The sequence below is a fragment of the Equus caballus genome, chromosome 1 (genome assembly GCF_041296265.1).
Source record: "Equus caballus isolate H_3958 breed thoroughbred chromosome 1, TB-T2T, whole genome shotgun sequence".
NCBI lineage: Eukaryota > Metazoa > Chordata > Mammalia > Perissodactyla > Equidae > Equus > Equus caballus.
Window position 1 is genome coordinate 195,252,248 of NC_091684.1, and position 25,651 is coordinate 195,277,898.

General features: G+C 37.0%; 1 protein-coding gene across 6 annotated transcripts in view; it reads right to left on the reverse strand.

The window, feature by feature from the left end:
• The window catches only part of MDGA2 (MAM domain containing glycosylphosphatidylinositol anchor 2), a 782,115-nt gene that overhangs the window by 207,789 nt on the left and 548,675 nt on the right, over positions 1 to 25,651 (reverse strand). For 5 of the 6 annotated variants that reach the window (XM_023624618.2, XM_070275008.1, XM_070275003.1 and 2 more), the window contains one exon: positions 182 to 511. The exons of the other annotated variant lie outside the window; for it this stretch is intronic. In XM_023624618.2, coding sequence (XP_023480386.1) covers positions 182 to 511 — 330 coding nt within the window. The remainder of the gene's footprint in view (positions 1 to 181; positions 512 to 25,651) is intronic. 6 annotated transcript variants of the gene reach the window in all.

The window sequence follows — 25,651 nt, forward strand, 5'->3', positions numbered from 1 at the left end:
ATAGAAGTAATGATGTCTCTTAACGTGATATCTATTGGGCATTCAGAATTTTAGGATTTCGGTTTTAGGAAACTTGAAAGATAAGAATGCTCTTAGCTTGATTGAAGACTATTTTTTCTGCTAAACGCAAATAAATTATTCTTAATGTGAACACCTTTTGCATCATCACTATGCTTCTTACCTGTGCTGCTGGATATGTTGACATCAATACTGATGTCAGATATGCCTCCTCCCTTCAGAGATGCTACACACGTGTATGTCCCAAAATCCGTGAATTTTAAGTCAATGATGTCCAAGTTGGTCGTTCCCGGGGAGACATCCGGATCAGTCTGCGTAATAACCATCCGCTCAGAACTTCTTAATGGACGACCGTTTTTAAACCAACTAAATGTTAACTCCTCAGAAGGGACAGCTTCTACTTGGCAAGATATTTTCACCTCACGCCCAATCTGGATGTTGTCATCTTTGTGATAAGGATCTGGTGTGATCCAAAATCGTCCTTTTTTTAATGCTAAAACATAAAAATTCCATAAGCAGTTAGTGTTACTTTCATAACGTTAGGGATTCATTCACTCTAGGTAATTATCTCTGGGCTGAAATAAAGCAAAATAAAATAAAATGCATATATGTTTCTTTGTTATGTCCAAGCAGTGTACATATCAATAAATCTCATTTAGGTAATCTAGAAATAATATAAAGACCTAAGTCACTTGAAGACTCTAAACACTGATTTTTATAAATTAGATATTTTCCAGTGATATAAAAAATGCTTTGTCTATATATGATACTTAAACATTGTTGCCACTGAATTTTGAACAAATGATGTAACCTCTTTATAGAAACTCATTAGGTATTATAGTTAAAAATAATAATATGGATCATTAAGCCCAATTCTGTACCTATGCAACCCCTTAATTATGGCACAATTTCCCAAATGACTCAAATATTGCAAAAATGTCATATTAAAGAAAATACTTCTACAGTTCTATCTACACGCTGACCAAAACTAGTTTTGTAAGAATTGAGTCAGTTCAAATTCATGAGGCATTTTCATATACTTAAATAATCTGAATTGAAAAAAAAGTTTTTTCAAAACATTTGCTGTGACTGCTCTATTCCACCATAGATGTTTCCAGCGGGAACTGTCTGCTGGTTCTCTCATGCAGGTGGTCAAAGGAACCTCTTGGCAGATGTCTTGGAAACATGCCGTGTTTGTGTCCTAACACTGTGCTGTTGGGGTCTGAGGTCAGTGCTGTTCTCACAACCTGTGTCAGTGGCAACGACTCCCGGAGGCTGTGGGGGAGCATCTGTTGGCTTCCTGGGGGCTCTGGTTCTGACTTGGAATGATACCATGGGATTCAATATGGACTAGAGTCTGCTTTTCACGGCAGTGATGCTCTCGTACACACATTTTTCTCCTTTCCAACATCCTTCCCCATTTCCCTCTCCTTTAACATCACCATCCCTATGCAATGAAATGTAGCACAAGCAGTGAAACATAATTATCAGAATAAAATAGTGTTCATTCACTTTTTCCATTAAATCTAAATATATGATGACACTAGCAGAGATGACGTGAATTTAGAGGACCTGCAGACACTGGAGGCCTTCCAACTGCAGTCTGGGTACCATTCCTGAATTCAATGTGATTTTCCTCAGTTAGCCCAGTAAGGGCCAGGACATACCAGAGACATCTGTAGAACTATGGAAGATTGCACTGGAAGTTAATACATTTTTAAATCTTAAGAAATTTTGCTTTTAATTTTCTTTACTCTTAAGTCTCAAATATTTTCCTCTGCTTTCTTGTTTGTATCTTAGTGAGGAGAGATAAATGAATATCAGAAACGATGTTTATATCTTTCTTTTTATTGAAGAAATATTTCCAGGGCTCCTGGTCAGGACTAGGCACTAAGAGAGGCCCTTATACATGGAATGAACACAGTAGACGTAACCCTGACTCTCACGTACGGCAAATCATGTACTCATGGATTATAGTCCAACTCATGCCCCCAACACTTACGATACTTATGTCTAGAAAAGCCACACACTGCCTAGATATGAAATGATCGCTAAGTTTCAAGAAGTCTGAATCCCGAATCTTAGAGGAGAATTCTTCAAAATATAGTTTAGAAAATGCACAAAGCTTCACTCTTAATGAAAACACCAAAAGACAAACATGTAAATCACTTTCTCGTCTTGCTGTTTGATACATTTTTCCACAGTAAAATGCAACTAAGAAGCTTATTTATTCTAAATCACATCTTTATCAGCACATGATTCTAGGATGAACACAGGAGAAATTATGGCATTCTATTACCTAGAGTCATGAATTTATATTTTAATAGGCATTGAATCATGACTTTATATCTAGAAAGCAAAAGGAGCTAAAAACGTCCACATCTGGCAACTGTATTTGGTATATAACACTGTGCATGTATATGTCACATGTAATTGAACTTCCATAGCACCAAGTGAATCATAAGATCTAGACGGCCTTTTTTTTTTTTTAATAGATCTAAAAAAATAGCATCTGAAGAAGCATTTACTTTTGGTAGCACCATAACATTTAAATGAGCTTCCTTTCATTTGGTAAGAATTTTCCTTATCCTGTTTCTATAGTGAACTGATAAATCTAAACAAAAATTTTAAACGGACAATTCACAATTTTGAAAGTTTAAAAAATACATATTAATTTATTAATAGCTTCATATGGGGATACATTTAGAATAAATTTCATTCCAGAGTTACATGTTGGTTGCCATATACAAACACAAGAAAAAACTCGGATATTTCCATGATTAATGTTTACTTCCTAGACAGTTATTGTTTTCTAGCCCTGTGGTCTGCACAGTGACGTATGAAGGTGATACTGACATTGACAGAACTTCAAACTCATCTGAAAAATTAGATTTAAATTACTAAACAATTCAAAAGCCACTCACAAAAAAAAAATGAAATTGATATCTTTACTATCTGTTATGGACTGTTTTATTCATGAAAAATAACTTTTAAAATCCAAAGTAAAAAATATTAAAGATTATAAATCTGGAAATCAATTAATGAATAAGATTAAATATGGTATGTAATTATATTTTTTGATAGAAAACAATATAATCAAGTGAACTTTTAAGCAAGAACTCATTGCCACAAATATTTGTTGATCTCAGCATCAGACAGTTCTATGATTTGGCCAAAGTCAATCATATTAGTCTTCCAAATGACAGATTCTCAAAAGGAAAAGAGGGACAAGTCAGTGTGGCAAGTGAGCTAAAGTTAAGGAATACCAGAATAAGTAGCATGGATCATTTGACTGGAGAGCCATCTCTTTGAATTCATTTTATGTTACTCCATAACAAAATATCTGGTTTTGCATACAGAACAGAAATGTTTTAAGGGGAAAACAAAAAGTGTGTGGGTGTGTGTGTGTGTGTTTAGCAATCTGTAGTAACAGAAGACAGTTACATTTATTTGATTTTCTAACTTACCGTGGCTGCTCAGAGAACTAAGAGCATAGATCTGGAAACTAGGCACAGGTACATTAAGAACTTGAAACCTAATTCTAGTTTTTCATTTCTATGTGGTCCAGTATGGACAATCTAATTCTTACGGGTCAAGTGCACCATTTATAAAAATAGGAGGTGATAGTATTAGGCTCCCTCTGGGACCTATTGTGAGAAATAGCTTATTGGCAATAGCATAGAGTTTTGAAAATAGTGTTTAATATAGTTAATCAACTGGGAAGCAGCTTCCTTTGTTTATAATTAAACACTCTTTCTCAATGAACAATTTATAGCAGTTCATGCAATGTTAATTTAAAGTCATTTCCTGCTACCAGTTAAGATTTCAAATGCTTAAAATCAATCTGCCGTTAGAACCTGAGAATAACAGGGATCTAACAGACACAAGACTCTCCAGAACTAAAGAAATTCTGTGGAAAAAGAGAGGAGAAATCCCTTTCCCCAAATGCAATTTCTTAGTCTGAATATTGAAAATCCCCTAACACCAGCCTGAGAGAACATTAGATTTAGCTTAATGTATCATAAATTGTGATGGATGAACCTCAAAAGGTACTCGTTTAGTCTGGCAATGCGTGTAAAGAATCGGCATCAAGCTGAGCCTCTGTTCTGGATGATGAGTTTAGAAACATTGCAATATAACCCAGAGCCCCTTTTTGAATATCGTGAGAACTGGGTGCACACTTGGCCCACATTCGCTTCTGACAGGTTCCCGCGAGGACATTCCAAGACCACTCGCGGAGGTGCCTCTCCTTGGAGATTTGCAAAGGTGCGCTGCACAGAGGAGGAAGTGGGGCACGAAGGCAACGCGGCTGCGGAGTCACGGCGGGCTTGTTGCACCCTTCCCTAAAGATCAAAGTGGATTTTTGCCTGTGCATGTCTGCAGTTATGAAGAGGGCTTCCATGATTTAAAATCAGATTACTTCCTGAGCTCATCCCTGAGCAAGAGACCATTGGCTTTGGAGAGGTCTAGGCGTGTGGCTTTCTGGGGTACAAGCTCAACGTAGATGCAGACAAAGAGGAGGCTGTGCGGCTGTATCTTGCCTGTAGCTATAGATTTAAAATTATAAGATGCACTGATTTGTTTATCAAATGTTCCATAAGGTATTAAACACATAGTGGTTCCATAAAAGAAAAAAAAATTGTAGACAGAACAAAAAATGACAGTTTTAAGTTTTAATCAGAAAGCCTCTCTTTGGAGATAAGAAATATCTGGTGTCAGCTTTTGAACCTCTCCTAAGAATCTATTTCAGAAGGATGATGAGACACACAGCAACCACTGACTACCATTCTAAGAAGACAAATTAGTTAAAAATCTCCAAATATACCACTTCTTATAATCCCAGTAAGATTCTGGTCAATATGAAAAACTCGCAAAATGTTGCTCAGAGGAATGGATCTAGAAATCATTAAGGGTGTAATCAGATAAATAAAAATTGATTTTCTATTCATTTATTCTCTGTTAAAGACAATAAAAATATTTGAGTGAAAAAAATAAGCATTTGCCAGTCCCGCTGGATACCAATTGAATAAACAGTTGGAAATACATTACATCAGCAAAGCAACTTAGTAAATGATGGTGTATATCATGTGTCTTATTAGCATCAGGTACCTCAGGGAGACTGTGAGCACCTGGGGAGGGGCCACGCCTTATTCTTCTTTATTGTTCCCAAATCCTGAACCGTGTTCCTCATTGTAGTTGGTATTCAATAGTTTTCATCGAATTTAATTAAAAGTGACATTTCAAAGCACTAACTTTATGGATTCCAGTTGTTTCCATTCAGTCTATTATGTCCAGTAACTCTATTTTTGTTTGGTAGTCTTATGTTCCGAGATGCATGGGAGAGAACAGTATAGAGAGAAGAGCAGAGATATGATGTCCTCAAGGACTCAGGGGTTTTGTTGTGGGAACAGAATAATACTTGATGAACAAACAGTATTTATACTATAGGAATGTATATATGAAAGACGTTCTGTACAGAAAAACTCAGGAGAGCTCATTCTATCACGGCCACTGACAAGCTAGTCATGGGTCCTAGTCATATAAGGTGTCAGGGACATCAGCTACCAAACGTGATGTGTTATTCATCCCTGCTCTGTAAAGGAGACTGGATTTCCTGCAAAGGTCTTGTTTACATGCCCCAGAGCTCGGTTGATAATCATTTTTCAGGAAAGATGGAAAAAGGAAGAAAATTGACATGTAAGCACAGTTATAGCATCTGAAATGGTATCCGCCAAAATCTGTTTCAGTAAAAGGTTAATAGGAATCATGTTAAAAGAAAATAGAACAAATAAGTTTTTGGGTTTGATTATATGAGTGAAGATTCGCTTTTCTGCCATCCTAAGAAAAAAGAACAGTGCTGGAGGTACCACACTCCCTGATTTCAAAATATGCTACAAAGCTATAGTAAACGAGACAGCAAGGTAATGGCAGAAAAACAGACACACAGATCAATGGAGCAGAATTCAGAGCCCAGAAATAAGCCTACACACCTATGGACAGCTAATCTTCGACAAAGGAGCTAAGAGTATACAATGGAGAAAGGAAGATCTCTTCAATAAACGGTGTTGGGAAAACTGGACAGCCACATGCAAAAGAGTGAAAGTAGAGTATTATCTTACACTATACACAAAAATTACTCAAATGGATTAAAAACCTGAATGTAAGACCTGAAACCATAAAATATCTAGAAGAAGACATAGGTAGTATGCTCTTTAACCCCAGTCTTAGTGGTATCTTTTTGAATATGAAAAGGGAGACAAAAGAAAAAAATAAACAAATAGGACTACATCAAACTAGAAAGCTTCTGAATGGTGATGGAAACCATCAACAAAATGAAAAGACAGTCTACCAGTTGGGAGAAGATATTTGCAAACCATATATCCAATAAGACATGAATATCCAAAATATATAAAGAGCTCATACAACTCAACAACAACAACAAATGAACAACCAAATCAAAAAATGGGTAGAGGACCTGAACAGACATTTCTCCAAAGAAGACATATATATGGCCAACAGGCACATGAAAAGATGTTCAACATCACTAGTTATTCTGGAAATGCAAATCAAAACCATAACGAAAGATCACCTCATGCCCATCAAAATGGCCACAATTAAAAAGACAATAAATAACAAGCGTTGACAAGTATGTGGAGAAGAGGGAACCCTCGTACACTGCTGGTGGGAACATAAATTGGCATAGCCTCTGTGGAAAGCACTATGGAGATTCCTTAAATAATTAAGAATAGACCTATCATTTGATCCAGCTATACCCCTTCTGGATATTTATCCAAAGAATGTGAAAACACTAATTTGAAAAGATATATGCATCCCTATGTTCATTGCAGCATTATTCACAATAGCCAAGATTTGGAAGCAACCTAGTTGCCCATTAACAGACAAATGGATAAGGAAGATGTGGTATATATATACAATGGAATATGACTGAGTCATGAAAAAGCATGAAACCATGCCATTTGCAACAACATGGATGGGCCTTGAGGATATTATATTAAGTGAAATGACACAGAGAAAGAAAGATAAATACTGAATGATTTCACTCATATGTGGAGTATAAACAAATAGATACAGAGAACAGATTGGTGGTTACCAAAGGGGGAGGGGGCAGGTGGAGGGTGAAATGGGGCAAGGGGAACACACGTACAGTGACGATGGCAACTAGACTTACGCTGGTGAATACAATGTAGTGTGTACAGAAGTCAAAACACAATGAGGTACACCTGAAATTTATATAATGCTATACAGTGATGTTTAAAAAAGAAGAAAAAAGAAGCTCCTTAAAGAATGTATAAGTAATCAAGAAAAAAAGTTTGCTTTTCTGCAGAACTTTTCAGAGCTTTGAACATGCTAACGTGCAGACTGCAGTACTCCTAGAGGGGCTGATGGCATTTAAGAAAAACTACTTGTGGAACATCTTTGAGGACTAGTATCCCACAGAACAGAGTAAAAGAATCCATCAGTCGATGAGAATCATTGAAAAGGCTCTAAAATTTGATTCCATTCTTGATGTTTTAGGCATTCCCATTATGAGCATTGAAAAATAATCGACAGGATACAACTCTCTGGTGAAAATAAATTTATGATTGAAAATACTGAAAGACGGGAAACATTTTGATTGTTAAAGTTAAGATGGATCTACTGCCCCAATGAAGTTATAACACATATTTCAGAGCCATCTAATAAACCAGTCTGCACCAACAGCACTGCGTATCTTCTCTTCCCCAACCAACCAGCATTTTAAAAATTTAAGCTATCAGTTTGCTCCTATCTTGGAAATGCACATTTTGAAATATGCAGATAGCATCAAAAAGGGAACTAAATGCATTATCTTCTGTACAATTTGCAATTATTTTTTACAGATGTTAACTCATTTAATCCACACGACAACCCCACAAGCTCGTTTGACAGTTGAGGACACTGGGGCACAGCTGACCCAGGCAGCAGGCGGCACAGCGGGGCCTCACTCAGCAGTCTGGCTCTCCTGCAGCCTCTTTTTGGGGCCAGGATGGGCTTCACTCCCCCTCCTTCTTTTTCTTTTTTTTAAGTGAAGTAACAGTGGTTTATAACAGTATATAGAATCCAGGCGTACGTCATTCTAATTCGACTTCTGTGTACACCACATCGTGCTCACCACCGGCAGTCTAGTTGCCATCCGTCACGGCACGCATGCGTCCCCTTCCTCTCTGGCAACCACCAACCTATTCCTCATATTTATGTGTTTGCTTATGTTCCAGATATGAGTGAAATCACGTGGTATTTGTCTTTCTCTGTCTGATGTATTACAATTTGCAATTATGGATATAAGTTAGTAAGACAATCTAGCTCAGTGGCTTGAGGAAATAATAATAGTATTTACTTATTTACACTTTATGTTGTCGTAAAAAAGCGCTTAAAGTGTTATTATTAGAAGTATTAAAGCTTCTAGAGAAGGGAGAAGTGTCAAGAGGCCTTTTTTTCTTACATGTTATTAGGCGTTCTCACGCTCGCTTCCGTTTATCCAGCATCTCCAATTGCCAATCTATACTCTGAATAAAAGTTCATTAATAATGCAAGAACAAAAAAACTCATCACACCCATTTCCTAAAAGTGGTTTAAAACAACACCCCTGATAATTTGAATGCAGAATTAGATGTTGAAAGGAAAGGGGGGTTGTATTTAATTATGTAGTATCAAGGCTCTACTTATTTTGTGAATTTACCCAAGGCTAATTACTACAGTTAATCATTCAAGCAAAGTATGGTTGAATTTTAATTGTCTTTTAAACGTCCTTGCTCAATAGAATGACTGCAGGTAAGTATTTTGAGTGGGAATTAAAGAAAGAAAGAATTTTTTAGATGGACACAAATTCTGCCTTTTGGTGTAAGCCTTTCCTTGAGCAGGGGAAAAGAAGTGGACTAAATTAATAATATTATTTATTATCCTCATTATTTTGCATTCTTAGCATTTCAGTCCTATCTTAAGGAGAAAATATATATTGCCGATAAATTATCAAAATTCTATATAATGTAAATAAAAAACATTTTCATAATGTGACTACCATATAAATATTATTTGACATAGTATGCGTGATGTCTTAGTGCGAGTTATTTGAACAGGCAAATATTAATCAGCACAACTTACTGGTCCTATGATGTTAAATATTAGTAGGTATTTTGAGCTCACCTTTGCTATCAAATTTAATAATACCCTTTCACTATGAAAAATGAGCGTATGTCCAGGGTAAATTATACTTTTATTAGTTTTTAAAGACCTGGGACTACAAACAGCTGCAACGTAACTGCAGCTTAGAAGGCCTGTGCTAAATATAGTTCTTTTGAAGTCCTTTGAAAACAGTACCGCCTTAATAATTATGGAATTGATCATGTCGCAGTGAAAGCTGGATGAATATAATGAGACTAACTGAGACTAAAAGCCTTTCTCTACTTGTCTTGCTTTTCTTATTTTCTGACTCAAAAGCTGTGGCCTTTCTCCTTTGTGAACTCTTTCTGTCCACCTGCCAGCCTCTCTCACTGGACCCAGATGCTCTGCCTTCTTCTGGTTCCCACTTCCTTTTGAGATTTCAATATTTTCTCTTCCATGTGCTTTTTACTTTCAGAGTAGAAAATTGTTTAGGTCACATCTAAAATTAGAACACTTTTCTTAACCTTAATAATCCTTCAAGCTATTTGCAGCACATGTCTTAAAAAAGTAGTGAAACACTAGTCGCCTCCCCTGTTCCATTGTGCACTCATTCACTTGGACATTTCCCACACTGGTTGTCACTGGGGCTGTCCTGGCACCAAGGACTCCAAGGTTAGCAAAAACGTCCTAACCAGTCAACACTATGTTTTCCTCCAGTTCTTCTCTATTTTTATATCACTTACATTTTGCACTTGATTTCACTTTACATTGTTGATTCCCTCTTCCTTCTTGAAAATCTCCTTTCTACTGGTTTCTATTACTGGTAAAATATGAGATAATATTTAAGAAAATAAATAAATCGGATGGTTTTGCTCATCTTGATCACAACTGTCATGACACGTTCCCTAGTTCCCTAGTTCATTTGGATTCTATCATTCAAACAGTAATTGTAAATTCAGTCTTGGTCGAGAAAGAAGTTTTATAAGTCATTTTACCATAATTGCAGACCACAGAGTTTTTCCTGAATCTTCTACCTTTCATGTGCTGCCCATGTTTGGGGACATGAGAATTGTTTATTTTTGTTGTTTCTTTTCTTTTCTTCTTCTTTTTTTTTTTTTGAGGAAGATTAGCTCTGAGCTAACATCTGTCACCAAGCCTCCTCTTTTTGCTGAGGAAGACTGGCCCTGAGCTAACATCCATGCCCATCCTCTTCTACTTTATATGTGGGACGCCTGCCACAGCATGGCTTCACAAGCGGTGCACAGGTCTGTACCTGGGATCTGAACCAGTGAACCCCAGGCTGCGGAAGCAGAACGTGTAAACTTTACAGCTGTGCCACCAGGTCAGCCCCTTGTTGTTTCTTGAGATACAAAATATTGTGACTAGATCATACACATTTCAATTTACATTAAAATAATGGTTAAATTCCTTATCGGATGTATGATTTGCAAATATCTTCTCCCATTCATTAGCTTGCCTTTTTGTTTTGTTGATGGTCTCCTTCACTGTGCCAAAGCTTTTGATGTTTGCTGCAATTCCATTTATTTATTTTTGATTTTGTTACCCTTGACTTTTTTTTGGACCATAAGAGACTGGTCCAAAAAAATATTGCTAAGACCAATGTCAAAGGGTTGACTGCCTATGTTTTCTTCTAGGAATTTTATGGTTTCAGGTCTTACATTCAAGTCTTCAATTCATTTTGAATTTACTTTTGTATATGGTGTAAAAATATGCTCCAGTTTTATTCTTTTGCATGTAGCTGTCCAGTTTTCCCAACACCATTTATTGAAGACTCTGTTTTTTCCCCATTGTATACTCCTGCCTCCTTTGTCATAAATTAATTGACCATATACATGTGGGTTTATTTCTGGGCTCTCCATACTATTCCATTGATCTCTGTGTCTGTTTTTGTGCCAGTACCATGTAGTTTTGATGACTATAGCTTTGTAACATAGCTGGAAATCAGTAAGTGTGGCACCTCCAGCTTTGTTCTTCTTTCTTAAGATTGCTTTGGCTATTTGGGATCGTTTGTGGTTCCATACATGTTTTAGTTTTAGGATTCTTTGTTGCAGTTCTGTGAAAAATGCCATTGGTATTTGGATGGGGGTTGCACCAAATCTGTAGATTGCTTTTGGTAATATGGACACTTTACCAATATTCATTCTTCCAATCCATGAGCACAGTGTATCTTTCCATTTATTTGTGTCTTCTTCGATTTCTTTCAATAATGTCTCATAGTTTTCAGAGTACAAGTCTTTCATGTCCTTGCTTAAATTTATTCTTCGGTATTTTATTCTTTTTGATGCAATTGTAAATAGAATTGTTTTCTTAATTTCTCTTTCTAATAGCTCATCATTAGGAGAAGATATTTGTAAATCATACATCTAATAAGAGAATAATATCCAAAATATATAGAGAACTTACACAACTTAGTATCAAAAAAACAAACAACCCAATTAAAAAATGGGCAGAGGACTTGAATAGACATTTTTCCAAAGAATACAGATGGCCAATAGGGACATGAAAAGATGATCAACCTCACTAAATATCAGGAAAATGCAAAGCCAAACCACAGTGAGATACCACCTCACACTTGTCAGAACAGCTATTATCAAAAAGACAAAAAATAACAAATGTTAGCAAGGATGTAGAGAAAAGAGAACCTTTGCATACTGTTGGTGGGAATGCAAATTGGTGCAGTCACTATGCAAAACAGTATGGAGGTTCCTCAAAAAATTAAAAATAGAACTACTATATAATCCAGCAATTCCACTTCTGGGTATTTATCTGAGTATTTATCTGCACAAAACCAAAATACTAATTCAAAGAGATATTTGTACCCCTAGGTTCACTGCAGCATTATTTACATTAGCCAAGACATGGAAGCAACCTAAGTGTCCATCGATAGACAAATGGACCAAGAAGACATGGTGTATATATACAATGGAATATTACTCAGCCATAAAAAGGATGAAATCTTGCCATTGGTGACAACATGGATAGACCTAGAGACCCCTCCATGTTACTGAGCGTTGCATAGGTTTCTTCCTGACTCCAGGCCCCTGACTTCCCTTTTCTTAGAGCACTTACTTTTAGAAAACTTGCATTTGTAAATTCTTTCTCTGCCCCTTTGAGATGTAAATCTTCTCCCAGCCAGAATGTCTTGAGAAACGTCTTTCTCAAGGATCTGGGAGCCATCTCCCTAAAAAATAATCATTGAAGGAGATAGTGTGTCTATCTCCCAGTCTTTATGGGAGGTTGGGAGCCTGATTTTGAAAAGTGAAAAGACCACTTAGCAAGCACAGATGGTTTGATCACATTGACCAACCCCCGCCCAGCATCCTCCTTGACTTTTCCATCAGCTCACCGCAGCACTTAACAATCCTTCCAGCTTTTGCTGCAGCAGAGTTGTGTTTATTCTTCCTCCTCTATGGAAACATCCTTGACCCCTATTGCAACACTGCAGAACACAGTCTTCCCTGCTGTTTTATAACATGTCCGGTGCAATTTTTCTTCCACATCATTAAATTTAGTATTGTGCATCATTGAAGTAAATGAAAGTAGAATCAATCTAGAAAATCTGCTGCTACAAAGTTTCAAACACCAAAGAAAATGACACTTACGGTACAACACACACCCACACACTATAGTATGTTGCTCAAAGATGAAATGTTACATGAGTACAAGTGTATTTGAGAGTTAAAGAGGTTAATTTAATCCCTTTATAAAGCTATGCTTCCTCCAAAGTGGTAAGTCCTACTTAATCTTTAATGCCCTGTTGGTCTAGAGTTTCTGATGATAGACCACAGGACAAGGATCTGGATTTGTGGGTTAATCAACAGATGACAGGACTGCTAAAATGACCTGTGAAGAGACTGACTCTAAAACTAAATAATTTTAATATATATGTTACAAAGAGAAATACGTAACATTTCCTTTTTAAAAAGTACATCCTACCTTGCTCCAGGAGTCTTTAAAGTGGATTTTAGGAATACATGTCATAGTTTTTTCTCTCCTTTTAATGAGAAAATTGTGGCAATAAGCAAATAACATAAAGTCAACATGACGGTGGTACAGAAATGTTTTTACATCCTGTACAATTGGTATTTGGGCCATAAATTGGCCCTGATGTTTACAGCAACAAAGATAGAGAGGGAAATACTAATTTTGTATTTCACAGTGTCTGTAAGTTCAAGATATTCAAACTCCTCGACAAACAACAAATAAAAAAACTATTACTGGTTCAGAGATCTGAGTGAAACTTGTCTTCTGAACTTGCATAAATGAAACACACAATGAGCAGCATTTTTCACCACATTGTTGTGGTGATCATAACGATGTAATTCACAGGACTAGTTGGTCTGTCCCTCAAGGTGAGTTAATTACAGGAATTTCATGTAGGAACCAAAGGAGTACAGTCCAGGTGCACAGGTCTTCAGGCTCAATTCAAAGACCAAGCCAAAGACAGTCTTGCAAGTATTAAGCAGGAGTGAAAACATGTTTGTATTCTATGAGAATGACCCAGGGAGGTTGTTACTGGTGGTCCTAGTGTGTAGGGTGTGTTGCAGATGTCATATGCTCAGGGTTATATGGAAATATATACATTAAGTATTAACTGACATAGAAGTAAGATCCACATACTCTTAGAAAGGAGAGAAGCCAAACTAGGACATAGGCTCGTAAAGAGGTGGATAAAGGAATAGCTGTGGATGGGGCCAGATAGGGGGGTCTACTTGGTACTGACATCCAGTGAAAATACATTAAGAAGTGAAAAATGCTGAGCAACTTAAGAAAAAAAATGGTTTTACAATATATCCCCATGTTGAATCAACTGTTTACATTACTTTGAGAGTTGCTGGATATAAGCCAGTTTGGTGTTAGGACACATTTACCAGAAACAATGACTCGTGTGCTGGAAGAGTTGATCTGAACTCATTCTTAAAGGAAATGATTAGATGATAAGGCCAGTAATCCACTTAAGTTATTCCTACTCTTTGAAATTAAAACGATTACTTCTATGTTGTAGAGCAGTAGTTTTCTAAGTGTAGACCCTGGACCGACAGCAACAAAAGAACCTGGGAACCTGTTAGAATTGCAAGTTCTTGGGTACCACCTCACACTAAATCTGCACTTCTTGGGGCAGAACCCAGCCATGTGCATTTTAGTAAGTTCAATATTAAATGGTGATTATGATGTCCTCTCAAGTTTGAGAACCGCTGTCTTAGAAAACAGTTATCCTCCAGAAATGTGGAGCCAGAAGAGAACGAGGCGTGTCTTCATCTCCTCCAGTAGGATTATCAAGTTATTAAAGAACATGCTAAAAAGGGGCCACAGCATATCTTTTTACTTTACAAGGTCCTCAAGAGACTGTTTAACCTGATTACAACACTTGAAATATTATTAAGAAGCAACTCATGTAAGAATCAATAACAAAAGGGTCTAGATTGACCTCACACAGCTTAACATGCAGCTATTTCCTTTCAACACAGCCAAACCCTGAGGAGAGTTCCACAAAAACACTTATTATTTCTAGATTTCTTCACAAAATGATAAAGATGTTAAGTGCGGTCAAGATTAAGTACCTTAACGTCGCTCTTCTTTACCTAAGAAATTCGAATTCTCAAAGTATTAAGAATGCAACAAACCTTCATTTTGGAAAAACTCTAAAAAATTAATATGTTCATAATTTGGAATCAAGAAAGACATAGCCCATCAACTTTCTTCTGAGTGCCAATGACTTCTTTGAGAGTCAATATGGGTAACAGAGAATAGTAAGTATTCTGGGGTCAGATTGTCTGGGTTCTAATATGATTTCATCACTTATTAGTGGTGTGACCTTGTGCAAAGATATTAGTCTCTCAAATCTGTAAAATGGAGATGATAATAAAATTGATCCATGAAGCTCTGAGTATGTCGATACCAACATAGAGTCATCGAACAGTGGATGTCAGCTGCTTTCTGGTCAGTGTTTCTGGAGCACTCACAATGTGTCTGTCACTGCAGTTGCTGCCAAAGCACAAAGTCAAAGAGCCCAGTGATGGAGACAGGCACAGAAATAAATTGTTTTATTTACAGTGCAATAAAGACAAGGATCGAGAGTACTAGGGATTATGGAAGGGAATACTTCAAAAAAAACGAGTTACCATGGAGGAGGCAGGGATGGCCTGAGTATCAGAGGAAAAGGGAAGACAGAGGGCGGCAATGCTGAAAGGTCATTCCAGAGAGTGGCTTTATGTGTGGACCAGATTTATACGTACCAACAAGTGGGTCTCGTTCAGCTTTCACTAACTCTAGCAAATCCCCTCACAATGCCACAAAATGCGTTTCCCTGTGATTTCAGCCATCCTTTTCCTCCCCTCCCACCTCTGAGGATGCAAGGTTGGCCCTCCTTTCAGGGCTGACCTCTTAACTTGTGCTCCTGATCTCAGCCCCAGCTCAGCATGGAGCATCACATCCCTTCAATGTTCTCCTCTCCTTTTCTCTTAAATTCTCCCTCACAAAGAGGTCTTCTTCATGTTCCTATAAACACAATCAGAATCTCCTCATCAATTAAAAGAAAGCAACAACTAAACAACACAGAAAGCCTTTCCTCCACTTCTCTATCTCCTGGAGCGCCCTCTTATGTACTCTCTGTTCCTTTCTCACTGTCAAAACATTAATACTGTAAATAAACCACTTACCTTTAACCTCTTTCAGATTAGTTTTGATTCCCACCAGGAACAGGACTTTTAACAGTCACCAGTGAGGACTTGTTGCAGTGAGCTGCAGGCCAGCCCACCATCCCTGCAGCACTTGCTACGTGGAACTTGTTCTGACCTTCTGTTTCTAGCTCCCAGACCAACTCTATTCCCGCCTCCTTTGTCCTGAATCTGGGCTCCTCTTTCCTCTGTCTCCACTATCATTGACAACTTGCTTTTCATCCAGTTTCTGTCTCAGCACTGACACCCACTTAGTAACCCCCTTGGCCCCACTGCTCAGTTACAGCTGCTGATTTCCAGGGTGTTTTCTCTGTGATGCAGCACCTCAGAGCCCACGTGCCTCAATTAAAACTACTCGCTGTCACCACTTTAACGAAGATCTGGATTTTTTTCCTCTGTCTCTCATTACTGACACCTTCTTCTGTATAAGCTATTGTTTTCCCCTTGTCCTTTACTGTTTGCAGGCTCCCAGAATCCGCCATTGCCACCGCATTCGCCTGGTGTGGGCATCTTCTCCACGCTGTGTGTCCAAGTGCAGCCCAGATCATGAAGTCCAGATCCAGCGTCATCTCTTTCATAATACTTTCCCTAAATCGTGCACTTAGACAGAATTGCCAGTCTTCTCTATCTGTCAGAAAATTCTCTTCCACATAGTTGTTTTTCAAAATACTTTGCGTTCTCTGGATTCACAAGCTTCCTGAACACAGAGGTACATCATATTGCTGCCTTCCTGAGCACGCTGTCTTCTACATGTCTTAGGTTGTGATACGGAAGAAGGAATAGGATAAACAAAGGTGGAACATTGTTCATCCATTGGGGACATAGCTATTTCCAAGCAGTTATCATATTGATTGTTGTCACTTAATCATTAACCTGAACAAATATAGTCAATTTTGTCAAACATTTTTTCTTATTTTAAGAAGTTGTTTGATGAATAAATGAAAAAATACCCAAGTTATTGTTGCTATTTACACTCACAGATTTAAAATCTGTAGCTCCAATGATGAAAATGGAGTTTATGTTTTATATCTCCTCATATTAAACTCAATTGAACTTTTATGACACTTTGAAAATCATTAGTGATAGAAAAAATTAATATCAAATATCAATATAAAATACAAAAAATTAATTAGCAAATAAAACTAAGTAGGGAAACTGATTTTTGCTCAATAAAATATTTGTCAAGCAAACAGATTAATCCTCCTTACATAAGTAGGTGCCAGTTAGTGATGGTGCCTGATAAATGCCCCATGCCTTTTATGAACTACTCTTCAAAATCTTGTAGAATATTTTTCTTAATTATAACAAAGGATCTGTCATTCTGAAAAACACTCAGAGGAAAAAAATAAAAACTATTAATACTCTGTTGTAGTAATTCTGTAGATATTTTGGAAAAATTAAACAATAATCTAAAATGTGGAACCATCAAATACATATTATATGTAATATTTTTCATTGCTATCCACAATTCTTTGTGATTTGAAATAAAAACAACACATTTCTCTTACATTGTCCACATATATGTGGTCACATATAACACTGTGAAATCTCAGGCCAGATGAAGATGTATAAATGGGCTGCTGGAAGTAGAGTGCCATGTTTTATCAAAGTAGGACATATTTTAACACACGTGTGCATGTACGTATATGTGTGTGTATATATTATATAAATGCTACCCAGTGAGCTCTATTTTTCAAACATCTTTAATTACTCTGACTCCTCTTTCTTCTCCTTATTTTATCTGTAAATATAGTCTAATAAGAGAGGCACACATTTGAGAGCATACTGTACAGACCATGCATCTTTATTTGGAGGTCCACATGAAAATTGGGAACAAATCAATGAGAATTTTATGAAGCTATTATTCCAAAGATTGTCTCAAAATTAATTCTCCTAAATCCACTCCTTCACCCTGGATCATGGAGAAATACATTAACCTCACACATTTTGTTTCAATACATAGTAGCAAAATAGAGTATCAATTGAAATTTAGCTGATCTGGAGAACATTTCCTGACCTGAACATCCTGCACAATTCTACTCATTTGTGTGTGTGTGTGTGTGTATATTTTTTAACAGACATTTTTGCTTACAGCAAAATTAAAACTCATTCAGTTGGAAATTTAGAGAAACCATTTCGTATTTATAAAAAGGTATCTTTGTATAACTAAAAATACACCATTTTACGGCCACAACTTTAAAAGATTAAGTTTTTAAAAGTGTTTACTGTAAAATGTATTACATATGTCCCTGCTTCTTTTAGAAAAAGAATTGGAACATAGTTTTGCATTTTCTTGAAAATGTGAGGACCTATCATCCTTGATTTACTTTCCTGAACTGCCTAGCTAGGGCAATAGGTGTTTTCTGATTATGACAAAACTACCTCTTTCCTTCACTAATTGACTACAGACAGACATGTATTTTTAGTTTGTGTCACTTTCATTTTGGTTTTTGCTACTTTGTTCGTTGACAACTGTCAGCTCTTGCTTCTCACTATAGTCGCAGACTTAGCGCAACAACTTTATTCCTCTCCAAATTGGCTCCTCTGCCTCTTTAGTGAAAGGTGGACACGAGCTTCACCAAATGCAGTTGAGGTCTCTCCTTCCGCAGTTATACGTTTGTTATTTTTTGATTTTCTTTTGTTGTTTCTCAGTTCTTAGTTATGTTTTGGGGGGCTCCATATGGTTACTGTACACGTGTGATGTTACTTTACACTCTCTATATAATGAGACTTCACAGAAGTCAAAAGCTGCCGCTCTTTTATTTATACCTTGCCATATTCTAAGAAGGTTTTAAGGGACTTTCAACATTTATTGTTAATACTGCATCTTGCAGTAAAAAGCCGAGGAAGCAATGATAAAATCAAGTTAGGAAAATAAGACGGAGCCAGAAGTAAAGTTGATGCAAAAAATAAGAACAATAAATGTCTACAAAGTTATTTGATAGAAGCAAACCAGCAATTATATACTAAACATTCTAGCAGCCAAAATAATGAGGAAAATATGGCCAGTTATAAAACTATCTGTAGAGTAAAAACACAACAGCTCTACAAGGGAAGTGCTACCATCCTTTGGTCCTCAGGAAACGGGTATAGTGTAGAGCAATAACAATATCTTTGAACGTTTTCTTACAACAAACAGGGAACAATGTTGCAAGGTTATTTATTGGGAAAAAAAACCTGGTCAGTGTAGGCTTAAGACATTATGCCAAGGGAAATTCAGCACAGAGGAGGCTAATATGTGAGGGATGAGATAAGAGGATATGATACATCAATTTAGGGACAGATTTTAGAGCATTGAGGCCAGCAGCTCTTAACTAAAAGTAAGGATCAGAATTGCACCGTCTGAGCCACATCCCCCAGGGACTCCGAGGGAGTTACTTTCAGGGAGCGTTTGGGGATCCGCATTTCTAGGCTACACCAAAGATTCTGACTCATGCCTCAGGATGAGAACTACTGACCTAAAGGGAGAGTTGAAACGGTATCCTGCGTGAACGTCTCCATTTTTTGATATCCTGAATTAAGATTCTGAACCATATTGAGCAGCATAACTTTGAGATCATAATCCCTGACAAGTAACCACAGGGCAACTAAGCCATAGGGGCAGTTAACTACAGAGCTGGACGCTTCAACAGTCCGCAAGCCCAGACGCCACCCCATAAGAGTTGTGGGTCTTAAAACTCACTAGTGATAGAAGCAGAAATAGAGCTCACCCTAAATGAGCTCAGAGGACTGATGACACAAAGTCCTTAGAATGGCGACATATAAAAGAAAACTTCCATGTTGAATATTTAAAATATAAATCCAATTCAGATTTCAGGACAGCACAGCCCACAACCTATGTACCTGTTTATTCCTTCTCAAATTTGGGTGGAAATAGAGATAAAACCTTAGATAACTTCACTCACATATTTTTCCTGAGGGAAATAAGATAATCTTTCAAAAGTAAACTGTAAAAAAATGATGTTGACTACTCAGCATGGTGAATGTGCGACATTTGTGTTCTTACTTCTTCATAAATCTGTGGCCATTACGGTGCATTCATCTCAGCAGACCCTCCTGCCCAGGCAGGAAAACACCTCAAAATCACTTACGACAGAGTACTGTAGGCCGTCACTAACACTTGATCAGCATTTGGCATGCATGAAAAGAACTTTCTGAACTGCAACAAAATTACCTAATCTTCACGGACATAAATCTTCCTTAATGAAGGACCCTCCATAATTTTTAGGTTGTCTGGGTGACTTCTTTTAGCCATTTAAAGAAGGCTGAAATTAGGATGATAAATGATTGAAAAATTATGTTGATAATGTGTCATTAATAGACTGAGACACGCACAAACTACTAACTGCTCCAAAGAACTAAGCCACGGATTTAATTCTGACCTTGATTCTAATGTCCAGTTTGTTAAACTGAGCAGAATTCAAGCATTGATGAAATTTCATTATTTCAACCTTTACGATATAAGAGTAGATCAGCATTGAATTATGTTTTATTAAGTATACCTTCATTCTGCTCACTACTTGATGTAGAAGCTGGTACAAAATAATATTGGAATGCAGGCAAATCAAATATGAAAAATAAAGATAATTTCTGATAGCATTACTTTAAATTTGATAATAAAGTTTAGTGACAATGATAGCCAAACTCTCTCTCCCTTTGCACTCAGTTTTACTATATAAAACATTTTATGAATCCAGATGTCATAATATTGGTGATAATAAGTAGTTTTAGGCTGTGTTGGCAAAAAGCAACTGCTGTCAAATGTACTATGTTATTTGGGTCAGCTGCTATTTTTCTCCTAATTTCTATTTGCAGTCCACCAGAAATTCAATAAAATAGAATGAAGGAACTGTGGGAGGATGAAAGTTAACACTGTCTTGTTCTATCAAACAGATATTCACTGAGTACCGATTACATAACTCAGGCATTAGTGGACCTGGTGCCTGTGTTCACATATAGGGAAGAAAACAGGATTCTGAAACAGCCAAATATGCTAGAGACTCAGAGTAGTAAAAATAACTTATATTGCACTTATGCATATTTCAATGATTTCTGGTTGAAGATTTGTCTGTTCTATTTATGTAGCCACCAGTTTATATGGGACACAGGATCAGATGAATTTTCTTCCACAGACACTTTGGAAGCATATTACATCAGTGAGGAAACGATTTTTGAATATTAAAAATATTTTTCTATAAAAGAAATCTTGAGAGATATATGGGATATTTTTATATTACTTTTATTTGTTTTTCCCAGTCTTATTGAATATATATTATTTCAATTTGCTCTGATTTTCTTTTCTTTTTTATTTTTGCAGGAACTAGGATACAAATACATTAGTTAAAAGTAGAGAGATTATTCCAGTTTGAATAGGCTGTCACCAACCACATGCTAACATTATACTGACACAATTACAATAATCAATACCTCGGTTAAAAACAATTATTCAAGAAACAAGAGGTGGAATCAAGAAGCAATGCCCTGAAATAATGATAATTAAGGGTTAGTTTTATGAGCTATTGTGTTTGTTATTAATGAATATTAATTAAGAACATGGCTGCTTAAAATGCAGCAGTCTCTGTTGCTCAGCAATGTTTTATGCATCCTCCTTTTTTCATGCCCCTACCCCTGCCCCCAGAATCTGTTATTATCAACCTCAAACTTTCACGTGAGCCCAGCTTTTGTTCACAGTTCCAGCAAAAGCTGTGGCCTTTTACTTCAATGAGAAAAAGAAACGGCCATACGTATAGATGCCCGAAATGCTTTCCAGACCAAGGCAGAGCTCATCTCTGGCGGCCCCTCTTCTTACTCTCCTCCCTTCTGCCTCAGACTGATCCCTTCTGCAGTGGATCACTGTCGAACCTGGGCCTGGATGGGGCTTGCTCTGGTACTCCCTCCGTCCTCTTGGATTTTCAGTCTCTACTTTGCCATTGATTCCCTAAGTCAAGCTCTCACTAACGCTCACCTCTGTCATCTTAAAAACAATCTTTCCCTCATTCCTACTTCTCTTATTCATTGCCAACTTCTTCAAATAGTCTATCTTCAAAGTCTTCATTTCTAAAATCCCAGTTACTCCCATAATTTGCTGAAATCTGGCTTCCGGTCCACCTCTCCAGCATCGCTTTCACCAGTGGCTTCACTTTTAAGGTTCAGTCCTCATCTTCCTCAACTCCTTCTGGCATCTTACACTGACACTGCTGACCGCACCTTCATTTGGGAAATCTCTCTCTTTTTTTCTGCCTCTGGAACAGTATTAGTTTCTGGTTCTCATTTTACCTCATAAACAACTCCTTCTCAATTTTTAGAAATGGCAATATCCCTTAAATCTATAGAGTTCCAAAGTTTCGCTTCCAGGTCTTGTATAAATACTGCCTTTAATCTATAGGTGATGAAGCAGAGGAACAGAACAACTTGCTGAAGAGGTGTCTGTAGATATCAAACTCATAAAAATATTTTCAAGTCAAACAATATTTTAAATATTATTTCACAAAATCTTTTATAAAAGAATATATTACTCATGCATTAATGCAATCTCAGTTCACATGTCATTTGTGCATTTAGGTTTTTTTCTGCAGAGTCAGAAAAATCAGGCATAGAAATTGGGCACAAAAGTGCTTTTAGAAAAAAAAAAACTACTAGAGTTTATTTGGCAAGGGACTATCATCGTGAGCTTATCTTTGGAAATGATGTATTCCTTAAATAAAATGGTTGAATTACACACAGTGCAGTATCACATTAACTGGTAGCTATGAACAGCTCCTAAATTACCACTGGAAGATACATATCCATTAACACATTATTTTCAGTGCAGAGTGCCTGCAATTAAGATATATCCAATTAGGGAAGAAAGAACTGTGAATTTATTGCTCCATTTAAATTTTTCATTATTTGCTGATTGAGACATTTGCCAATTATTGTTTCTGTGCTGTTGATCATTATACTGTGAAATTATGCTACTGTTAGTACCTTTACCATGTAAATACATCAGATTGCGAATCCTATCATATTCTATTACGTATTTTGCTCCTCAAAAATGAAGAAGCAACAGAAGCTTCCCTTAACTGTAGGAGTTTAGCGGAGATCCAATTTATGGTGGAAAAACGAATGAACCTAAGCTACTCAATTATTCTCTATTTTACTTGCTCATGATCTTTGAGTTTTCTGTGTTCTATCATCAAAGTTAGTCTATATTGCTACAAAGACATTACTGTTAAAAGTAAAAGCATACCTCAGAGACATTGTGGGTTTGGTTCCAGACCACCACAATAAAGCAAATATCATAATCAAGCAAGTCACATGAAATATTTGGTTTCCCAGTGCATATAACAGTTATGTTTACATTATACTGTACGGTATTAAGTGTGCAATAGCATTATGTCTAAAAAAACAATGTACATACCTAAATTTAAAAACATTTTATTGCTAAAAACTGCTGACCATCATCTGAGCCTTTGGTGACTTGTAATCTTTCTCAAGGGTCTGCCTCAATGTTGACGGCTGCTGACAGATCACAGCGGTGGTTGCTGAAGGTTGGCGTGGCTGAGGCAATTTCTTAAAATAAGACAACAATGCAGCTTGCCACATCAATTGACTCTTCCTTTCACAAACAATGTCTCTGTAGCATGTGATGCTATTTGATAGCATTTTACTTACAGTAGAACTTTCAAAATTGGATTCAATATCTTCAAACGCTGCTGCCGCTTCATCGACTACGTTTATTCTAAATCTTCTGCAGTCATTTCAACAGTCTTCATAGCATCGTTATCAGGAGTAGATTCCATTTCAAGAAACCACTTTCCTTCTCATCCATAAGAAGCTACTCCTTATCCATTAAAGTTTTATCATGAGATGGTAGTGATTCAGTCATATCTTCAGGCTCCATTTCTAATTCTCATGCTATTTCCACCACATCTGTAGTTACTTCCTCCATTGAAGTCTTGAATCTCTCAAAATCATTCATAAGGGTTGGAATTAACTTCTTCCAAACCCCTTTTATTGTTGACATTTTTATCTTTTCCCGTGAATCACAAATAGTCTCAGTAGCATCTAACACGGTGACTCTTTCCAGAGGTTTTCAATTTACTTTGCCCAGATCCATCAGAGAAATCGTTATCTGTGATGACAAGCTTACAAAATGTATTTCTTAAATAATAAGACTTAAAAGCCAAAATTACTTTTTGATCTCTGGGCTGCAGAATGAATGTTGTGTTAGCAGGTATGAAAACAATATTAAATCTCATTGTAGATCTCCGTCAGAGCTTTTGGGTGACCAACTGCATTGTCAATGAGCAGTAATATTTTGAAAGGAATCTTTTTTTCTGAGCAGTAGGTCTCAACAGTGGGCTTGAAATAGTAAACCATGTTGTAAACAAATTTGGCGTCATCCAGGCTTTATTGTTCCATTTATAGAGCACAGGCAGAGTAGGTTTAGCATAATTCTTAAGGGCCCTAGGATTTTCAGAATGCTAAAATGAGCTTTGGCTTCAACTTAGAGTCACTAGCTGCATTAGCCCCTAATATGAAAGCCATCTGTCCTTTGAAGCTTTGAAGCCAGGCTCTGACTTCTCCTCTCTAGCTATGAAAGTCCTAGATGGCATATTCTTCCAGTAGAACGCTGTTTCATCTACATTGAAAATCTGTTCTTTAGTGTAGGCTCCCTCATTAATGATCTTAGCTGGATCTTCTGGATAACTTGCTACAGCTTCTCCATCAACACTTACCGCTTCACCTTGCATTTTTATGTTATGGAGATGACGTCTTTCCTTAAACCTCATGAACCAACCTTTGCTAGCTTCAAACTTTTCTTCTGCAGTTTCTCACCTCTCTCAGCCTTCACAGAATTTAAAGCAGTAGACCTGTGCTCTGGATTAGGCTTTGGCTTAGGGGAATGTTGTGGCTGGCTTGATCCTCTATCCAGACCACTAAAATTTTCTCCATATCAGCAATAAGCTTGTTTTATTTCCTTATCATTCATGTATTCACTGGAGTAGCACTTTTAATTTACATCAAGAACTTTTCCTTTGCATTTACAATGTGGCTGTTTCTTTCAGGAGGCCTAGTTTTCAGCCTGTCTCAGCTTTCAACTTGCCGTCCTTGCTAAAGCTTCAACATTTCTAGCTTTTGATTTAAAGAGAGGGACGTGTGACTTTTCCTTTCACTTGAACTTAGAGGCCATTGTAGGATTATTCATTGGCCTAATTTCAGTATCATTGTGTCTCAAGAAATAGAGAAGCCCAAGGAGAAGGAGAGAGCAGGGGAAACGGCCAGTCGGTGGAGCAGTCAGAACACACACAACATTTACCAATCAGGTTCACTGACTTATATGAGCGCAGTCGGTGGCGCCCCAAAACAATTATAACAGTAACATCAAAGATCACTGATCAGAGATCACCAACATAAATATAATAATAATGAAAAAGTTTGAAATATTGTGAAAATTACTAAAATGTGAAACAGAGACATGAAGTGAGCAAACGCTGTTGGAAAAATAGTCAACAGACTTGCTTGATGCAGGGTTACTACAAACCTTCAATGTGTAGAAAACACCATATCTGTAAAGCACAATAAAATGAGATATGCGTGTATATTGAATCAGATTTCTGTTTCTGACTTTACTGGGGTCACTTGCAGCTGACTATCACTCCCACGGAGAAAAATTTGAAAAGCTAAGAAATTTCTTAGAAGTCCATTTTGGAAGCATCAGATATCAGCTCAGGTAACCTGAACTTGAGGGGTCCCAATCCCAGAGAAGAAACAAAAGGTGAGCTAACATACTACAATCACTTTTTTTCAAG